Source organism: Galeopterus variegatus, unplaced genomic scaffold (assembly GCF_000696425.1).
Source record: "Galeopterus variegatus unplaced genomic scaffold, G_variegatus-3.0.2 Scaffold2975, whole genome shotgun sequence".
Classification (NCBI taxonomy): domain Eukaryota; kingdom Metazoa; phylum Chordata; class Mammalia; order Dermoptera; family Cynocephalidae; genus Galeopterus; species Galeopterus variegatus.
Window position 1 is genome coordinate 119,370 of NW_007729086.1, and position 21,146 is coordinate 140,515.

General features: G+C 38.7%; 1 protein-coding gene across 1 annotated transcript in view; it reads right to left on the minus strand.

Annotated features, from left to right (window-relative positions):
- Positions 1–1,585, minus strand: part of RND3 (Rho family GTPase 3) — a 20,161-nt gene extending 18,576 nt beyond the window's left edge. Inside the window, exons 1-2 of the mRNA XM_008583602.1 lie at positions 1,228–1,585; positions 668–722 (exon numbers count right to left, since the gene is read on the minus strand). Of these exons, the coding sequence (XP_008581824.1) occupies positions 668–722; positions 1,228–1,377 (205 nt within the window). The 5' untranslated portion in view covers positions 1,378–1,585. The remainder of the gene's footprint in view (positions 1–667; positions 723–1,227) is intronic.
- Between the last annotated feature and the right edge of the window lie 19,561 nt (positions 1,586–21,146).

Genomic DNA, 21,146 nt, shown 5'->3' on the forward strand with positions numbered 1-21,146 from the left:
CTGGGGGGCGGGCGAAGAGGAGGCTCGGTGCGGGCGGACGGCGGCGCGGAGGGGAGGCCCAGCGGCGGGCTGCCCGGCCTCTGCGCCACCCGCGCCGCCCGCGCATTCCTGGCAATAGGCGTCACGGGCGCGGCGGCTGTCTGCGCTCAGTTACTCTCCCCCAAGCGCGGAATCCGCACACAAGCGCGTCGCTTTGGGGATTTTCTCCCGCCTCCTACCACCGCATCCACGCACCCCGCCTCCCAGCCAGCTAGCAGGTTAGATCCAGGAGGGGAGCCCGTTGGGAGCCAGGTGGTTCCGCGAAGCGCACCCACCACCCCCAGCATCGGCCCACCTTGGCTGCCCCGAGGCGACCCCAGCACTGCCCCAAGAGCAGATCATGTCCGGCCACCCGGTCACGAGCGGCTTCAACCATGGGGTCACCATGCGGGCACACAGCGCCCTCCTCTCCCCACTGCCACCCCCCCTCACTGTCATCCCCCGCCCCCACCAAGAATAGAATTTACACCCAGCAGGGACTGTGGGAATCCCTCGGTGGGGGCAAAGTTAATGGAGGGGAGCAGAGGGTTTGTGGCGCGCGGGGTCCCGAGCTCCGCTGCGCACAGTACCCCCCCCCCCCCCCCCCCCCCCCCCCCCCCCCCCCCCCCCCCCCCCCCCCCCCCTCTTTGTGTGTCGATTTCAAAGCTGGCCGTGTAATTTTCAAACACTGTAGGGACGTAATTCTGAACAAACAAAACGGACAGAAGAGGAAGGAAGGAGGGCAAAGAGGTTATCTTAAAATGCACGACAAACCACTGAACACCCTCTGAAGATCGCCCTCCCGCTTCCCAATTTAAAAAAAAAAAAAAGCAAAAACCGCACACATCAAACCACACACTAAACACACGGTCCCTTTCCCTAACCCCTGTCTGACTGCCCACTCGCCCCAACCGGTTCTCGGAGGCTTGCCGACCCAAATCTCCCATCCCCAGGTTCTGCACACAGGAATGAACAAGTTTCTGGAGCCAACAGCCCCATGTGCAGGCGCGTCCCAACCCCTAACGCTTCCAGCGCACTTTCCTTTTCCGACCAGTCTAACCCGGGGCGGGGAGGAAAGTAGGAAGGGTTCAGAAAGGCGACTTTAAAAAGGGAAAACGGGTGGAAGTGTTGGAACAAGGGACAGCCCACCTCAAGACGGGGATCCCCCGGGCCGCCCCCCTCCTCGAAGCCCCGGCCGGCCGCACTGACCTCGGGGAAGCAGTCCTTGGCGAAGACGTGCAGCAGCGCGGTTTTGCCACACTGGCTGTCTCCCACCACTACTATCTTGCACTTCACGTTCTGATTAGGATCCATGATCGATTTACTGGATAATTTCTGGCTGGCTCTTCTCTCCTTCATTGATGTTGCCTTATTTTCTCTTGGAACAGGAATTTTCTCTTAAGAAGAAAAATATATATATGTATATATTTCTCTGACTATAAAAAGCAGATATAAAAAAAATCGGAAGGCTACTGGGAACCCCTCATGCGCAGCGCAGACGAGCAGGAGAGCTCAAGGAGCAAGCTCGTTACTCCCTCCAACAAGTTTTATGCCTGACTCCACACTGCGCCTCCCAAGTCCAATTCCGATCCGACTGCTTTGTTTCACGCTCTCTGCGCGGCTTTATACGCCCGGCCTTCCAATCCTCTTCTTTCTCAATGAGAGAAGGAAACCGATCCGCCTCCTCCCCTTTTATGGAGCCTGGGAGCGAGCGTTGTCGCTTTGCTGGCGGAAAATGTAAGCGGTGCGCCCTCTAGGGTGCCTGTGCGGGATCTATTTCAGACCGAGGCTCCGGGACAGCTTCAAGACCCCAGAGATGCTTTGCTGACGAATGGAACCGTACAAGTCCAGGAGGAGGTGGGGAACTGGTGTCTGTGCATATTGATTTCAACTAGAATTTCTATAAAATGTTTTAGTAGAGGCTTTTACACACAGAAGCCTCATGAACATCTGTGAAAACAAAAGCATTTCCCACCAAGTTGAAGCGTAGTTATAAAACATAAGAACTAAATCTTGGGTGGGAAAGGGTTAAGTGTTTTGTTGTTACTGTTTTTTAAGTTTGTATCGGGTACACAGGCCGTGGAACAATAGCTAAACTATGTTATTTCAGATGCAAGAACTGGCTTGCCTGGGTCACAGTAACAGACTGGCTTCTGAAACCTGTCAGTGTCAGTTTCAGTTTCAGTGATTCAGGAGGAGGCAGAAAGGTTTTGAGGAGTGGGTAGAGGAGGTGGGAGGGGAAAAGAAAGAGAAGGAGACCATGCTCATAACTGAGTGACAAAGGCCATTGGAAACTCAATCTTACTGCACCAGGTACTCAAATACACAACGTCGTCCCAGTTAACCTCTCACCCTCCTCGCAGTGAGGAGATGGGGGTGAGTGAAGGGGGGATTCTGATACTGCCCTTTAATTCCTTTATCTTTAGCCCCATCTCCCTGGAATCAAAGCACCTTAGACTGGACTCAGAACGTGCAGATATCCTTAGCTGAAAAATGCAGTTCCAATTCTCCAACCCCTCTCCACATCCACCCGACTCTTCCCCTCAGCAAGAATCTTAGAAAGGACCAGAAATAGCTCACACATTCATTCTTTTTTCTTTGATAACTCTTCCTTTTTTCTCATTTTCATGTCGGGAATCCCAAATGGTCAGGAGATTTCAATTATTAAATTATAATAAGGACATTGCCCAAAACCAACTTTTAGGTACCCCCTGTGGAGACTTCTAGGCTTGTAAATAACAAGAAGATAAGGTGAAAAGAAAAAAATAAATAAAACAAAGCAAAACAGACAAAACAGAAAGCTCAGTATGGGGAGTGAAAAGGTACAATGAAGGGTGGTTAAAAGCACTGATGTAAGCAGTAGATGGCTAGGACAGTGAAGCCTAGGGGATCCAGAGATGGTCTCCTCCTCTTTCTTACAGAAGTGAGAAAACCAGAGCCCCCCCTCCCCCTCCCTCGCCCCGGACTGAGACTGGATGTGTTGGTCTGTGTTTACACAGGTGGAGGGCTGACCCACAGAGAAGTGGGTAGCTGGGGTTCCTAGAGCAGCATTTGCCGTGTTATAAGGCTGTGCTCTAACCAACTGAGCTATCCAGCCAGCCCTGGAGCAGCATTTGTCAAAGTTTGTTCTGCAATGCTTTAGTCCCCTCCTTAACACAAAGGGTGCCATGGGCCAATTAGTGAGGGAGACACTGTGCTATCACCACTGAAGATTTACTAAGCACTCTGGTAAGTTACAGACACTAAAACGTCCTATAGAAAATTAGCCTACTTAACATAGTTTAACCTAGCATTTCCCAAACCTACTTAAGTACAAAAAACTTTTATCAAATTATTTATTTGTTTTGTTTGTTTGTTTACTTGTTTGAGAAGCAATGATCATAGAGGTTGGGACAGGAGATCACAAAAAGGTGTATTTGGGTCCTGAACTTCACATTTTCTAGCTGTGTGACCTTAGATGAATTATTTAACCTCTCTGAGCCTAAATTACAGTAATTATGAGGAAATGAAAGTGAAGTTTGAAGAACAGTTTCTGTCACAATAAAGAGCCCTCAGCATTATATTTTGCATGTAAATCTTATTTGCACTTCTCAGAACTGTTGAACATATCTTGGGAAATTCTGGCTTCATTAATGGATTCACTAATTGGAACTGGATCCATTCTGTCTTTTCTCATATATTTAATTTATGAAGTTACTCCTTTCCAGAGATATGATTTGACCTTCCATATTCCTAAATTGATGTAGCTTATGTGGTTAAACCACTCTAACTAGCAATAACTATTAGTTGTTACGAATTGACTGATCAATGAATAGGAAAGCATATAATTTATCATCTAAGCTGGGAAATTTTTAAGGGCAAAAGGGGCACTACATATGTTTAAGACAGGACAACAGGACAGGGTCTGGCCCAGGCAAAACAAGAAGCATAATCAGTTCACCAGTGAATGATCTGGAATCATAGTGGATTACTATTTTTGGAAATCAGGTGACCTGAATCTCCAGGAATCTGCCAGTTGCTGAGTAAAATTTAATGGATAATATAACAGAATAGAAAGACCAACTGCCTGAAGTCACCAGGCTTTGAGTCCCTCTAGGGTAAGAATTCTTTTTCTTTTTTGAATTTCTAGTGCTCAGTGTGTGGTAGTTTTTTATTATATTTTTAATTCATCTGAGACTTAGTTTAACAATTATTTATTAAGCACCTGCTATATGCCAGGCACTGTTCTAGGAACTGCAGATATAGCAGTAATCATGCCAGACCTGTTTGCTGCTCTCACAGTGTATACATTCCAGACAGGAGATAGAAAATAAATAATGAAGCAAGCGCATCAATAAGAATAAATGTGCTAAGCTCTATGAAGAAAAACAGGATGGCATGAGAAAGCACAGTAGGGGGGAATTAGACCCAGTGGCCTGGTAGCACCTCTCCAAGGAGGTTGGGTGTTTAACAATGAGAACAAATGAGTGTGAGAAGATCCGGCAGAAGGATGCTCCAGGCAGGGGAACAGACAGTGGAAAGGTTATGTGGAGGGAAAGAGTTTGGCAGGTTTGAGGAGCAGAAGGAAGGCCAGAATGTCTGAGGCCTTCTGAAGGAGGAAGAGTGTAGGTGGGAGAACAGAAGGAAGCAGGCAGCGGCCGAATAACTGGCCACAGAATTTGGATTCCATTGTAATGGCAATGTGAAGTCAGTCACTGGAGGGCTTGCAGCACAGTAGCAGCATGATTATGTGAGTGAATGAATGAATGAATGAATGACTCCAGTTCCAGGTCTGCACCTGCCGCTCACTAGCTGTGAAACCTTGATGAAACTGCTCGCCTTCAATAAGAATATGGGATTCACATATACCTAAAGTTCTAGAAAAGACAAAAATTTTAGACACTCCAGTTCCAGGTCTGCACCTGCCGCTCACTAGCTGTGAAACCTTGATGAAACTGCTCGTCTTCAATAAGAATATGGGATTCACATATACCTAAAGTTCTAGAAAAGACAAAAATTTTAGACTGCAATGAAAGGTTTTCCTCTAAGAAACACATTCATTTGGAAGACGTGAAACCGCATCTAGGGAGATCATGTATTACCTAATGTCCTTCCTCTTGTTATTCTTTCTGTTCTTCTTTTGTCTTGCCCTTTCTCTCTCTTTTCTCTGATTTATTCTTCAGATCAAGAGAAGAGAAAACAAACAGCATATATTTCTATATGGTTTTGTTAATAGTGCATATTCAGTTGCTCTAAAAACTTTGAGCTTTAAATTTTTTTCCTTTGTAGTTAACTCTTCATTTACCAGGGGAAGTCCCCCTCCCACAGAAACTGCATTCCCTCTGACACAAAGAGGGCTAATTCCAGGCCTAGAGAGAGGGTTAAATAAGAGAGAGTAGCCATCCAGGGATGGCACAGGACTGATAAACAACAATAACTGTTGTTCTTTCTATGAGCACGGGGAGTTGGGTTATAGTCCAGGCTAAACCAAAGCACTTGACATTGGGTGAACATTGACTGAGTTCCTTTCCTAATAGTTTTATTCTTACATGAGGATGCTAATATCCGCCTCCTGTAAGTTGCATAATAGGGTTGCTTAGAAAATTACATGCCCTATACTTGCAAACATTCTTCTATAGGAACACACTTATAGATACCTCCCTTTTCAGGCTCAGTGTATTTATGGAGATCTGAACACACAGTGGAATATGGTAAGGCCTAATCCTATTATTTATTCCTAGTTGTCTGCCTCTCTTCAGACTCCAGCAGCAGTGTTTGAAGGAGCAAGTGCACAACGAGGAGAAAACACAGGTCTCTTATAAATACCATCAATGAAGTGGAGAGAGGACAGACATAAAAACAAGAAAACGTGCAGGAAGCCTTCATAGACATTATGTCAGAAAATATGGATGTGAATCATGGGCATTCTCTTTGAGAATTTAATAAGATGAATATTCAAAAAGTTTCAAATGTGTGAAGTTCGATATAAGATTTAGGGCAAGAGTATAAACTTGTACCCTGCTGTTTACTGAGAGGTGGCAACTTTACAGTTGTTTGTTTTGGGGGGTGGTCCAGAAAGGGTGATCACTCAGCTGGCCTCACGTAACATCAACAAAATTGGAGGCAATTGTTTTGGAGAAAGAGGAATTAAAGAAAGAAGTCTCATAAAATTCAAAGGATTGACTTGTTATTTGGAAAGAATTTGTTTTCTTGAAAGGGAGTATTTTTCTTTATTTACTCTGAAAGTTATGCCTGTTTCCCCTGTTAAAGGCATTGCAATACATTGCTGAGGCTGCGTGGTAAGCGTCCTTCAGTCTGGGTTGAAGTATTTGGTCTTGTTTTCCTCATTAATGCTGACTGCTAATATGATTTACTGCTGCTGAGTGGACTTAGCTCTTACTCTTTAGCCAACAGGAAATGACACAGCTGCGTGAATGCTGAATAATAAGTCATTGCCCAATTGATCATCCCTTTATCTGTTTATATCAAATTTAGTGGCCCAGACCACATAATTTTGGTTCTGTTTATTATAATGCACACATAACCCTTTCCAACTTCCCTTCCCAAATTTCCGTGTCTTCGATTCCTGATGCCATTTGTTTACACTTCAGTATTTCCCAGAAAAAGAAAACAAAGAATTAATACAAGATTCTCACTTACTTAAAATTTAAAGAATAACTTCTTTGTAAATTATTGTCCTTGAAAAGCATGTAGTATGTTCCATTCCAAAGATACATCTTTTTCAGTGTTTTAGGAGTAGTCAAAGGAAAGGAAAGATTATTACTGAGCACAAATGAAGCCATCTTTCAGAGCCTAATTGCTGTCTGATGAGATATGCTAAGCTGATGGCTATGTGCATGGTCAAGTGGCATTTAGTATTTTAACCTAACACTTAAAATATGGAGTCAGAGATGTCCTATCAAGTTTCTGGAAAAATACTTTGTGGAAATTTTTGTTCCTTATGCTGAAATACTCAACAAAGGGATATGTGAAAGTTTAGTTGAGATCAAGCTTATAAACAAAACACCGGGTACTCATTATTTTATTATTCCTGAGCTCAAAATGAGGAAACAGAAAAGGGTTAACTAGGGTAACTTGAAAAGAGTCATTAGCTTAAGGCAAAGGCAGAGAGTAGAGTTTAAAGCATTTAACCCCAACTTGCTGTTTAGACCAGTAGTTCTCAACTGTGTTAGGGCAGAGGGCTACTACTTTGGGAAACAAAACCAACCAACAAAGAAGAAAACAATATGCAGATATTCTCCAGGAAATTGTGCCCAGAATTAGAGGGCAGGTCTCAATAATTTTGATGACAAACCTATAAAGAGGTGTCTAAATCTTGTACTCTGTCTATAATATTTATTTAAAAGTCAAGTGTCTTAAATATGTACCTTATATAAGAACTTGAATCCTGAGTGACCATGGACAAAGGTTATAATGGGCTCACTGGTATTTACTAGCCCCAAATTTGAAAACTATGACTCTAGAGCTGTTTTTAGGAGGAAAAAAAAATGTTTCCTTTTGACACAACTGGTTTGACTTAAGAACTTGAATCCTGAGTGACCATGGACAAAGGTTATAATGGGCTCACTGGTATTTACTAGCCCCAAATTTGAAAACTACGACTCTAGAGCTGTTTTTAGGAGGAAAAAAAAATGTTTCCTTTTGACACAACTGGTTTGACTTCAGCAGAGCTGATTCAGTACCTTGGACTATATTCTCAACTGGAGAGGTAGCAACTGCCTACACTAACCAAGGAGTTTATGGTTTACCTGATAAAGACAGTAGAAAATATAACAATATCAATTCTTTCTTTTTGTCACAAAATGGGGGCAGAATTATTTCATTTGCTTTCTTTTAATTATTCAAAATACTTTTTTATGTTTTTATCCTAAAGGATACTTCCAGTGAAAATATAGAGATATCTATATTTGGGCTATAAATTAAAATCCCCCATTTATTTTTGAAGGACACCATTTGGGGAAGAGGGCATCATTGAAAATATAACAAATGCTCAAAATAGCACTCAGGAATCTCTAAGGTAATGTAGGTCCAGATAAGGTCTTGCAACCACTAATTTCTTTTTAATGGTATATAAGGAAGAAGAAAGCTACTCTTTTATTTGTGGCCAAGAAGAATCTTGCCTTCTATAGACATCTTCTAGTCTTGAGGATCTTCTGTACCCCTTTCCACTCTAAGCTCCTAGGAACCCTCTCTGAAAGACACTCTTTTTTACAATGCTAGCTCAGACACTACCAAGCACTGCTGAATGTGATTATGAACTCACTGTTAGCACCTTAAAACTGGCCATGTAAGTAGAGGTCAAATGTCATCACAGTCTGATTCTGGCTCTTATCCAAAACTTTTCTGTGGGTGACATCATTGTCACTAAACCAGGGGGGACTAGCCATAGGTTAAATGAATGTGTAAGCAATATGTTGCAATGTCTGGTGACTAGCAAGATATGTAAGTTATGTAGAGACGACAGAGGAAAACCGTCCTGTGCCTTAAAAGCAGACATCTAACACATCAGTAATGTAGTTTATCTTGATTCTACCTCAGAGCAAAAGGCTACCATCAGCACATCGTATGTAGCCATTGATCTTAATAAATATTTACTGAGGGTTTATGCCTGTACACTCTGTTCTGGCTTACAGACTCCATGCTGCCTCTGAAAATGGCCCATAGTATTTCCACACTGTCACAGCAAACTATGGAATCAATCAAATGACTGCTCTCAGGAGTAGCCTATGTCATCGAGTCCCACAAAGAGAAGTCTGATTAGATGAGGTCGCTAAAGGCTCTTAATGCACTGCTACCAGGGCACTTAAAATGGCTCGTATACAATTAAAATAGACATTTGAAACTAAATTTTGTGATACATCAGAAATCCTGGCATGGCAAGGAGAGAAAAAAACAGGGAAAATGTGAATGTATTTATTTTCATCAAAAAACAAGAATTAGACAAATATTAGCATCCTTAAGGAGAGATTTATTTATTATAAAGTACTTCTTTTTTTTTTTTTTTTGTCCTTTTTGAGACCAGCCACACCGCGCTCAGCCAGTGAGTGCTGTGAGCGCTGTGAGTGAACCGGTCATCCCTATATAGGATCCGAACCCGCCGTGGGAGCGCTGCTGCGCTCCCAGCGCCGCACCCTCCCAAGTGCGCCACAGGCTTGGCCCATTATAAAGTACTTCTACAATGAAAGTCATTCAACTTTGATTCACTTTCCAAAAAAGCTAACTAGCTGTTGCCCAATTAATACATCTTAGAATCTTTCCAAAAGGATGCTTTCCTGAAAAGTTATATATATAGTTATATACATATATAACTATATATAAAAAACTATATATATATAAAACTATATATATTTTAGGAAAGAGCAGTTTGGAAAGATTCTAAGATATATTTTGTACACACACACACACACACACACACACAAATTCATGGTTTTATTTTCCCCCAGACTTAGTTTGCATTTTCAACAGCCTTGTTGAGTGCTACCTCTTCTATACTTCTCGGCCATCCTTCTCTTCTAGCTTATTCCCAGCTAAGTCTCTACCTGTTCATGTGACTTCCTCACAATACCTGCTTGCAAAAAATTAACCAGAGGACGTGGAAAGCGAGGTCAGAGTGGGAGAAAAAAGAATCAGAAGACTTTGCAGTTTTCTGGAGCTCATCTACCTGAAGTAGCCCATGACATACAAGATACATTGAGTCCTTCCAAACTAACTGATACAGACAGAATTTAGCACAGGGCTCTCAAACATTCTCAGGTGAATGAATAGAGAGACTCTGGGAACTGCAGTTCTAACCGCGAAAGTCTGTTTGTGTAATAGTCCAGAATGTCTGGGGCATAGGACAGGGCATGTGCCTTTGTGTGAGGATAACAGAAGTCCTTTAGAGGGCAATTATTTGGATAACTCCAGACCCCTGATATCCACTGTTCGTACACACACACACAACCCCCCAAGGCTCTCACTACTATGAAGAAAATCAGTTTGCATTAAAATATAAACAGAGAATTAGAAAGCAAACCCAGTTTCCAAAGAAAATCTGGGATACAAGCAAGATCTCTAGGTTTTCTAAAATTTCTCAGTCACTACAAAAAATGAGGTTATAATTTGGAGAAAAAAAATTGCTTGTGTTTTGAAAATACAAATGCTGTTTAAATTCAAAAAAGAAAAGAAAAGAAAAAGTCCGGTGTTTTACCACATTTAAACTAAATAAGTGCAATTGAACATTTGTATTCACTTTATGGAGCAGATGTTGGTTCAATTCAGTGATGCACTGCATTCTCCTCTCTGATCTTAAAACCTCTGTAGGGAAGTTGCTGTGAGAAACTGAAATTCAGTTACCTCGCAATAAAATTGCTTCTCAGTCATGAGTCTACCAGGTTATGGGCTCAGGCAAGCACAGTTATTCACTCTTCCCTTTCTGTTCTAACTCTGGTTTAATATTTATCAAAGGAAGCCTTAAAGGGTTTGGGGATACTCAAAAGCCAATATTTAGACTAAATGCACTGATAGTCCACTCACTTTTGCTTTAAAAATAGTAATTATAGCTGTGAGAAGCATACAGATATACTGACTTCACATGGTGTTGGGAATAACGATATTTTGATTTTAGATTTAGACTAAATGCACTGATAGTCCACTCACTTTTGCTTTAAAAATAGTAATTATAGCTATGAGAAGCATACAGATATACTGACTTCACATGGTGTTGGGAATAACGATATTTTGATTTTAGCCTGAGATTGCCATTGTAATTACCATTATGTGTGTATATAATCCATGTATATGGTATATCTTTCCATTTATTTCAGTCTTTAATTTTTTCAGCAATATTTTGTAGTTTTCAATGTACAGGTCTTGCACATATTTTGTTAAATATATCTCTAAGCATGTTATGTCCTCTGCCATTGCATTTTAATTTTCAATTATTCAATGATAGTACATAGAAATAGAATTGAAATTTGTATGTTGAATTCCAAGACCTTGATTAAATCATGTAATCACTTATTATATCTAGTAGGTGTAGTACGTTTTTTGTTCTGGATTTTTTATGGATGTAGGTAGATTCCTTAGGATTTTCTTAATATGACATGTTCATATAACATGTCTAAAATTTAAAAAAAATAATTATTCTCTTTCAATTTTTATGTCTCATTGCAATGGTTAGTTCAAGTACAATGCTGAATAGAACGGGTGAAAAGAAACATACTTAACTTCTTACTGTCTTAGTTGAAAAGTGTTCAGTATTGCACCATTAAGTATGATGTTAGTTGCAGATTTTTCATAGATTTCCTTTATCATGTTGAGGGAGTTCCCTTCTACTCCCAGTTTGCTGAGAGTTTGTTCAATTTTGTCAAATATTTCTTCTACATCTATTGGAATGGCCATGTGATTTTTCTCCTTTATCATATTAATACAATGATTTATATTGATTGATGTTTGAATGTAAACCAATATTTATGTTTGAATATAAACTCCTATTGCATTCTTAAGCACTATTTGGTCATGATGTATTAGCCTTTTTATATCTTGCTGGATTCTAGCTACTAATATTTTGTTAAGAATTTAACAAAATTTTATGTTAATGAGGGATACTGGTCTGTAAATTATCTTGGAGTGTCCTTTTCAGATTTTGGTATTAAGGTTACATGGCCTCATAAAACTCATAAAACCTCCCCCCAGTTTCCAAAAAGTTGTGTGAGATTGGGTTTGGCATTTTTTTTTTTTCTTAAATGTTTGGTAAAGTTCATTCCCAAAGGCATCTCTGCCAGATTTCTTTGTGGGAAGGTTTTTAATTACAAGTTCATTTTTTTTTTTTTTTTTAAATGTTTGGTAAAATTCATTCCCAAAGGCATCTCTGCCAGATTTCTTTGTGGGAAGGTTTTTAATTACAAGTTCATTTTTTTTTTTTTTTTTTTTGCGACCAGTAAGGGGATCGTAACCTTTGGCTTGGTGTTGCCCGCAACGAGGGTTCAGCCAGTGAGCACACCAGCCATCCCTGTACAGGATCCAAACCTGCGGCCTCGGCACTACCAGCACTGCTGTGCTTCCAGTGCCGCACTCTCCCGAGTGAGCCACAGGGTTGGCCCACAAGTTCAATTTTTTTAAATGTATGCACTATTATCCAGATTGTACATTTCTTCTTTTATCTCTTTTCGGAATTCTATTTTTCTTTCTTATTTTTTCAAGCTTTCTAATTACTTTATTTAAATTCATTAATGTTACAAAAATATAATGTGCAACAAATCAAGACACAACTTATTGTATTCTTAACAAGTGGAAATTATATTTTTCAAGGAATTTGTCCTTTTCATCTATGTTATCAAACTTGTTGAGATGGAGCTGTTCATAATATTTTCTTATTATCCTTCTAATATCTATAAGATCTGTAGTGAGAGTCTCTCTTTCATTTTTAACTTTGGTATTTTATAATTTCTCTATTTTTTTCATGATCAATTTTGCTAGTGGTTTAGTAATTTTATTAACTTTCTGAACAAAGCAATTTTTGAATTTGTTGATTTTTTTATTACTTGTGATTTACTTAATTGACTTCTTATCTTTATTATTTCCTTTTTTCTACTTACTAAAAGCTTAATGTGCATATCTTTTTCTAGATTTTTAAGGTGGAAGAGTAGATAATTTATTTTAGATCTTATTGTTTTCTAATATAAACTTTTAAAGCTATGAATTTCTTTTTAAGCACTATTTAGCTGCATCTTACAAATTTTGATATATTGTAATTTTTACTGTTTGGGCCAGAATATTTTCTAATTTCTTTTGTGATTTCCTGTTTGACCAATAGGTCATTTAGAAATATGTTGCTTAATTTCAGAATAGTTGGATAATTTTTTGATATCTTTTTGTAATTGATTTGCAATCTAATTCTGTTGGAGTCAGATAAAATACTCTGGTTTCAAACCTTTGAAATTTATTGAGAGTTTTTAATATTGTCTTTTTTGGTTAATAATCCATGTGTGTGCTTGAAAAGAATGGATATTCTAAATCTGTTGGATGTAGTGCTCTATACAAATCTCTTAGATCACTTGTTGATAGTGCTGTTCAAATATAGTACATTTCTATTGACTTATTTTATCTACTTATTTTACCAGTTGCTGAGAGTTGTCTGTTAAAGTCTTCAACAGTGATTATGAATTTGCCTATTTCTCCAGTTAGTTTTGTCAATTTTTGTTTCACATACTTTGAAACTCTATTATCATATGTATCATATTCAAAATAGTCATTTTTTTATAAATTTAACTTTTTATTATTATGAAATATTTCTCTTTATCTTGGATGATACTTCTTGTTTGAAGCCTGTGTTAGTCAGGGTTCTCCAGAGAAACAGAATCAATAAGCTATGTTATAGATATATGAGAGGGGATTTATTAGGGAAATTAGTTCACACAATTGTGAAGAAAAGTCCCATGACAGGTTGTTTGCACACTGGATGCTGATAGTGTGACTCAGTCCAAGTCCAAAGGCCTCAAAGCCAGGGAAGCTGATGGTCCCTGGAACCCAAAGCTGAATAGTCTTGAGCTCTGATGTCCATGGACAGGAGAGAGGAGTGTGTCCCAGCTCCAGCAGATATAAAGAGAGCTTCATCTTTTTTCTCAGTCTTTTGTTGTCTTCAAGCCCCCAGCAGATTGGACGGCTCCTGCCCACACTGAGGGTAGGTCTTTTCTACCCAGTCCACTCAGGTTCTCACACTAATCTCTCCTGGAAACACCCTTATGGACACACCTAAAAAGATAGTTTTACCAGGTTTCCTGGCATTCCTTAATCTAATCAAGTTGGCATCTAGAATTAACCTACATAAAGCCTACTTTCTCAGATATAAGTACAGTAATGCTAGCTTTCCTGTGAATAGTGTTTGGATGACATATATTTTTCTTTTTACTTTCAAACTATTTTTGTCTTTATATATTTGATGTGTGTTTCCTACTGAAAGTGTATAGTTGGGTCTTTGTATTATCCATTCTGATAATCTCTGTTTTTAATTGGAGTTTTTAACCCATTTACATTTAATATAGGAATGGATATAGTTCAATTGGCTATGCCTTTTTATTACTTCCCCCCCCCCATGCTAAGTTTATTTTTGTCATATATTATCTAGATAGGTTTCTAGGTTTCATCATCTCATCTTGGGCTGCTTTCTGTCTTTTAAGAAAAGTACATTAATAGAACATATAGTGCACTAAATAGAATCAGATAAACAAGGAAATGGAAAATAAGTCAACTGAGCACATAGGTTCTAAGGTGGATCACACCACACATAATCATTATGAAGAGAGGACTTATCAGAGGATCAGTGTCAACATTGGTGGTACTTTTCTGTGGCCAGCACCAGCCCTGACAGTGCTAAATATTTTCTTTGGTGATTTGTGAGAATAATAATTAAGAGAGTAAATGATGTATTGCTAGGTCAAAGGGTTGGTCAGTTATAGTTGCCCAGATCATAATATAAAATGATATGTTGGAGGAATAACCAGGAGCAAACAAAAGGAATGTCAATTAGGTATCTCTTCAGTCAATACACTGGAAAACAAAGCTAACCATTTCAAAACTAATAAGAATGAGCAAGATTAGCAGGAAAAATAATCTTGAAGTCAACATGGATAATAAAATGTTTCTATCACCACAGAAATCCAATTATTTAAAAATACTATTGTGAATCTAGGATTCAGACATATTAGTAAAGCATGTCAGAATAGTGACATAACTTCTATGCTTAGCACCAGCATGTTGTGTCCAGTTCTAGATTCCCTGATTAATGTGGGGGAACTAGATAGATTTTAGGGAAGAATCAGAACTTTGATTTTTAGAGATACAAGAATAATTAGAGATAATTCTGCACAAAGTACACATTTTACTGATGATAAAACCCTGAAAGGTTGAAGTAAGTTATCCAAAGGCATGCAGTTGATTTGCAGCAGAATTGTGACTACAGCCTTGACTCTAATCCCTTGTCTGTTGCTCCTTCCAGTTTTCAATATAAACTAGGAATTTTGAAATCAGATGATATGAGAAAAGATGTGAGGAAGTGAGATTATTCATTTTAGAAAGAAAATGTTGGGTTAGATACAATATTCATCATCAAGCCTATGAAATTTTTTTTATCTAAAAGATAGTGACTAGCACTCTTTATCTTCTTTAACAAGGGACTCCATTTCTACTGAGGACTAAATGAGAGGAAATGCACAATGAAGGTCAATAGGAGGAATTTAGAAAACACATGAAGGAACTATTTCAAATATCAGTTATTACTTATTAATATTGTGGCTTATAATATCTGCTCTCAGATTTTGGTTTTTTTTAATTTTTTGTTTTGAGATAGGAGGTGCTCAATTTCCCTGGGCTTGGATTTCAAGACACACCTCTAGATTTCAAGCCATTCCCCAAGGTCTCAAGCCCCTCCTCTAGGCCCTCCTCTAGAGAAGAGTTGCTGTTGCTTATTGGAGCTATTTTCAGCACCAACACAGGGAGAATGAGACCACAAGGCACAGAAGATTTCAAGCCATTCCCCAAGGTCTCAAGCCCCTCCTCTAGGCCCTCCTCTAGAGAAGAGTTACTGTTGCTTATTGGAGCTATTTTCAGCACCAACACAGGGAGAATGAGACCACAAGGCACAGACTTATGCAAATCTGGTAGCTAAGCATGCTTAGTAAAAGGAATTTATACTGGGCTATATAACCCCAGTGACTGAGCATGCTCAGTGTAAGGAAGTTTATCCTTTGAATGACCTTCCACTAGGGGTGCTAAAGAGCACAAAATATTCTTTAATATGTTCAGTGCATATGATAGAATTTGACCCAATGAACATGCCCTACAAGGAGACCAATTGAGCATGTGCAAGACTGTGTTACATAACAGGGAATCACCATCTCAGCTGAATATTCATAGATAACATGAATATGTATTAGATAGCAAAACTAAAAAAATGGAATCTAGGAAGAGGTGGAGTTGTTGCTCACTTTCCTGGGGCCAACCCGCACCTTGCTGTCTGAGGTTTATATGCTTTCTTTTGTATCAAACTTACTTTCAGCAAGTGGCTGCTCACTCTTGAGCCAGCCTGCATTCTGTACTAAACTTTATATATTTCTTACTCTTGTACTAAATTTGGTGTGCGCCTTGCTCAGTCTCTAGAGCTAGGCCGTGCTCTCCCTGTGAAATCTGTATCTCACTTGTTACATTAAATCTGTTCTCACTTTCTACTCTTTCTACCGCTCTTGAATTCTTTCCTGTAGCAGAGTAAAGAACCTGGTGAGAGGACAGGGTGGGTTGAGGCCAGCTATCGGGCCTACTCTGTCCTTCTCCTCTGGCATCAGTTTCACCTCAGATAGTAATACTGAGTACTTACAGATGGGAGGAGTAAACAAAGTATTTGTTGAAGATCCCTAAAATTCCATACCAGATATTTTTATTAGTCCTTGTTTTTTGCTTGTTTTTTATTTTTCTTACAAAATCACCCCAAGAAAGAGAAATAAAACTTGAAGCCAATTGGATATTCTTGGTCTTAGTAGTGTTTAATGTTATTCCCAGAGTGAGTCGACTTTCTGTTAAGCCTTCATTTTGGTATTGTCACTTCTACCTTTCATTATCGACTACAAGGTTGTGATGTTAGGTGGGACAATTACTTAAGCACTCATCTTGACTGACCAAAATGTGCTCATAAAATCAATTGATGAGTGTGATGCTGCTTGTTAATAGCAAATGAAACTCTTGATAAATACTATAGCAAAATTTTAAATTGTCAAATTTTGGATTATTCAAAATAATTTATTACCAGTTTATTGGAGAATAAAGTCTTTGATTCTACAATCTACATGAAAAACCATAATGAAAGTAACTACCTGTGGTGGGTTTTGCTTATAAAACAGATGTTTTAAATGAAAAGCAAATTCAAGTAACATTAAAATCTGCATTACATAACTTTAAAGACAGATAAACTGGGAACAACTTTAATGATCTTAGAAATTCAGAGCTTGCTTTTTGTTGTTACTTATTTTCTCCTCCAAAGATTCTGTGCTACAAATAAGACAATACAGCATCTTTGATAGTTGAAAGTGAATTGAAATTCTTTTTTAGGCAAGTACTTTTAGTCAAGAAAAATAACTGTTTTGGTTTATTTCAAGGTTGATTCTTTTTTATTATGAAAGAGTCTTTACAAATGATTCTAACAAAAATCACACAATGAAATCATTTTCTTCCAAGAATGTACCTCTGTAAGAGATACCAAAATGAGAACCAACCAAGGAAAGTACATAAGTTTACTTCCCCTGAACATATGTGGGGATCACTTGACTTGTCTACATCCTGGCTAATTTATAAAGGAAAACAAACACTTACAGTATATTCTGCTTATTTGAAATGGCATTAGTGTTTTAAAAAATATCTAGTATTTTAGGTTCTTTTCCATAAAGTTAATATGCACTCATTCTAGGATCGTATAAAATATTCTCTATGCCATGGAATCTGTGGCATACATTTTTTAGGTCCAGTCATAGTCTCCATATATAGAGAGAGGAGTTATGTGTAATGGACTGGATAAGAACTTAACAATGGAATTCAAGAGATCTGGTTTCAGATTTTGATTCTTTCTTTACTTCCTGTGAATGAACACTGTAGGTGAGTCATGTAATCTTTAGTTTCTTTGTGCTGGTGGTTGATAACTCAATTACATTCTTTTGATTCTAGGAAGTAGGAAGGTAAATTCATCTCTGACATTTCTCATATTTTTGCTTGTCTTTATGCTTATTCACTGTGAGAGAGGGCCGAACAATCTCTGCAAGTCCAGGAAAGCTTGTAGTGATGACACTGCGGCCCTGTAGGGTTCCCCACGTATTCTCTCTCCCTGGAGGGAATCCCCATACCCCTCTCTATCCTGGACAAAATTAATCTTAAGAGATCATCTTGAATGTTCGTAAATAGATGAACTTTGCCATTGTTTAGTTTAAAACTACACATATGTATACATTACGTGAGTATTAATTCCATAAAGCCTTATCATTAGAACTATACCAGACTCAGACCTTCCCTCCACAACCCAGTAGAGAGAATTTTTTTAGTTAGATGCCACGATATCCAAACTCCCAATGGTTTTATATAGAATAGTAGTAGAGCTATTCAGATGACTCCCGTGGATGTCCACAGCATGATATTTTATCCATCTTCTGGTACTTTTACACAACCCAGTAGAGAGAATTTTTTTAGTTAGATGCCACGATATCCAGACTCCCAATGGTTTTATATAGAATAGTAGTAGAGATATTCAGATGACTCCCGTGGATGTCCACAGCATGATATTTTATCCATCTTCTGGTACTTTTAATAAATGTGGAGAATGTTTAAGTCAGCTCTGACTGCCATAGCAAAATACCACAGATGGCTTGGTTTAAACAACAGAAGTTAATTTTCTCACAGTTCTGGAGGCTGAAAAGTCAAAGACTGAGGTCTGGCAAGGTTCAGTTTCTGGTAAGGGCTCTGTTCCTGGCTTGTAGATAGCCACCTTGACACTGTGTCCTCACACTGTCTTTCTTCTGTGCACATGCAAGGAGAGATCTCTTTCTCTCCCTATTTTTATGAGTCCATCAGTGGTGGGATTAGGGCCCCACCCATATGACCTTATTTAACCTTAATTACCTCCTAAAGACCCAGTCTCCAAATACAATCATGTTGAAGGTTAGGGCTTCAGCACATAAATTTGGGGGAGGGGAGGGCACAATTCAGTCCACAGCAGGAGATAAATATGAAGATTTACTGGCATTGTTTCAATGTCTTAAATCTTTTTTCAGAAAAAGGCAATTATTTAAATGTATAACTCAATGTGATTTGATTTTTGTATCTTTGCTAGATTTTCAAGGGCAAATACTTTTGTATCTTTGCTCAACTTTGCTAGACTTCTATATTTATAAACTATATCTAGACCTTTTGTAAATTAGAAAACAACCTTGGTTACATCACCAGCTGTTGGGATCAGAAGATCACCATAGCTCTAGAGTGCCTTTGTAAGAACTATGTGAGGTACAAAAAGCACTAACATCATATTGTAAGGTCAGAGAGATTGAGTTCAGTGCCCCCACTGTGAAGATCGTAAGGATCATCTCACAATCACTGTGTCCTCACACTGTCTTTCTTCTGTGCACATGCAAGGAGAGATCTCTTTCTCTCCCTCTTTTTATGAGTCCATCAGTGGTGGGATTAGGGCCCCACCCATATGACCTTATTTAACCTTAATTACCTCCTAAAGACCCAGTCTCCAAGTACAATCATGTTGAAGGTTAGGGCTTCAGCACATAAATTTGGGGGAGGGGAGGGCACAATTCAGTCCACAGCAGGAGATAAATATGAAGATTTACTGGCATTGTTTCAATGTCTTAAATCTTTTTTCAGAAAAAGGCAATTATTTAAATGTATAACTCAATGTGATTTGATTTTTGTATCTTTGCTAGATTTTCAAGGGCAAATACTTTTGTATCTTTGCTCAACTTTGCTAGACTTCTATATTTATAAAATATATCTAGACCTTTTGTAAATTAGAAAACAACCTTGGTTACATCACCAGCTGTTGGGATCAGAAGATCACCATAGCTCTAGAGTGCCTTTGTAAGAACTATGTGAGGTCTATATCTAGACCTTTTGTAAATTAGAAAACAACCTTGGTTACATCAGCAGCTGTTGGGATCAGAAGATCACCATAGCTCTAGAGTGCCTTTGTAAGAACTATGTGAGGTACAAAAAGCACTAACATCATATTGTAAGGTCAGAGAGATTGAGTTCAGTGCCCCCACTGTGAAGATCGTAAGGATCATCTCACAAAAGCCACAGACTAATTAGCAGCCAAGGCACCTGTGCGACCCTGACCAGCCTTCGACTCTCACTCACTTCCCTTGGCTTTTCACATTACTCCATCTGACAACCTATCTTGCTCCTCTCCACGTTCTTTTAAGGTCCAGAATTAAATCAAAAAATCTTCTGTAGAATACATATGAGGTATAACCCGAGTCTACAGCTGAGCAGATTTTTGTGCCTGTAAGGTGGTAGCACAACTTTGACCTTATAAATTGACCAAATAAATCTCAATTTCAAAATAAATAGAAATTTTTAGGGGTTCATTAGGTCATAAGATGACCTTATTCAGAAGAATAAATAATGTCATAAGCATTACATTATTGTTGGCATATTTAACAACCATCAGATGGACTAGAATATTTACAAAATATTGTATGGGTTATTTTATGAAATACATTTATAGTAGTTAACTGATCAACAATAATTGTCATTTATTCAGTACATACTGGAAAGACAGTATTAAATAAGAAAATAGTATAATGGTTCTGCTTTCCAAATTATGGACAACCTTCCAATGGCACTTGAAGTATTTTAAACTAATATGAAACATATTCATTGTCTCATAAGCTAAGAAGTTTTATAACAAGAACAAAATCATTAAAATTTGTGAATCAAAATTACAGGTATTTTGAAGCTAGTGAATATTTAATTATATCCAAAGTCATGGAGTTTCATTGTAGTGAAAACTGCCAATTCACTACTCAATACAGGTCAGACATGGGGTGAGGAGGAACCAAAGGGAAAGGAAAGAGGGATCCCAAATAAATGCTTGTCCTTGCTAAAGTGTCACTGAGTGTCTTTTTTGGGGTGCTGAAATCCATCTGACTTCAGTGTATTTGTTTGCTTAACCTCCACTGGTCTCTTGCCCTAGCCTGAGTGCCTCAGTAAGATAAGTAGAGAAAAGTAACTCTCTGTGTTGGCAGTGAGTTGTAAAATATTCTTGCTAATAACAGTGTAGGTGAGCACCTGGTTCAGGGGGGGTTAAATCAAGGGCATGGAGCATTCCTGCCTTGGGTGGAAGAAATCTCAGTAGTGTAAACTGCTGAAAAGCAATAATTAAACTTGCACCTTTAACTTAGTTAAATGAATTATCTAAAAAGCTCCACCCTTCTAGAAAAAAAATAAATTAAGCAGCATGACTCTGCTATTGGCAACTGCAGTGATTATATGGGACATGTGCTTTGGGATTATTTGGATTAAGAACAAATTGTACGTGTGGAGTGTTCAACAACTCAGGAAATATGATTCTTCTTGGATGTGTTCTCTATTATATGATACAAACATAT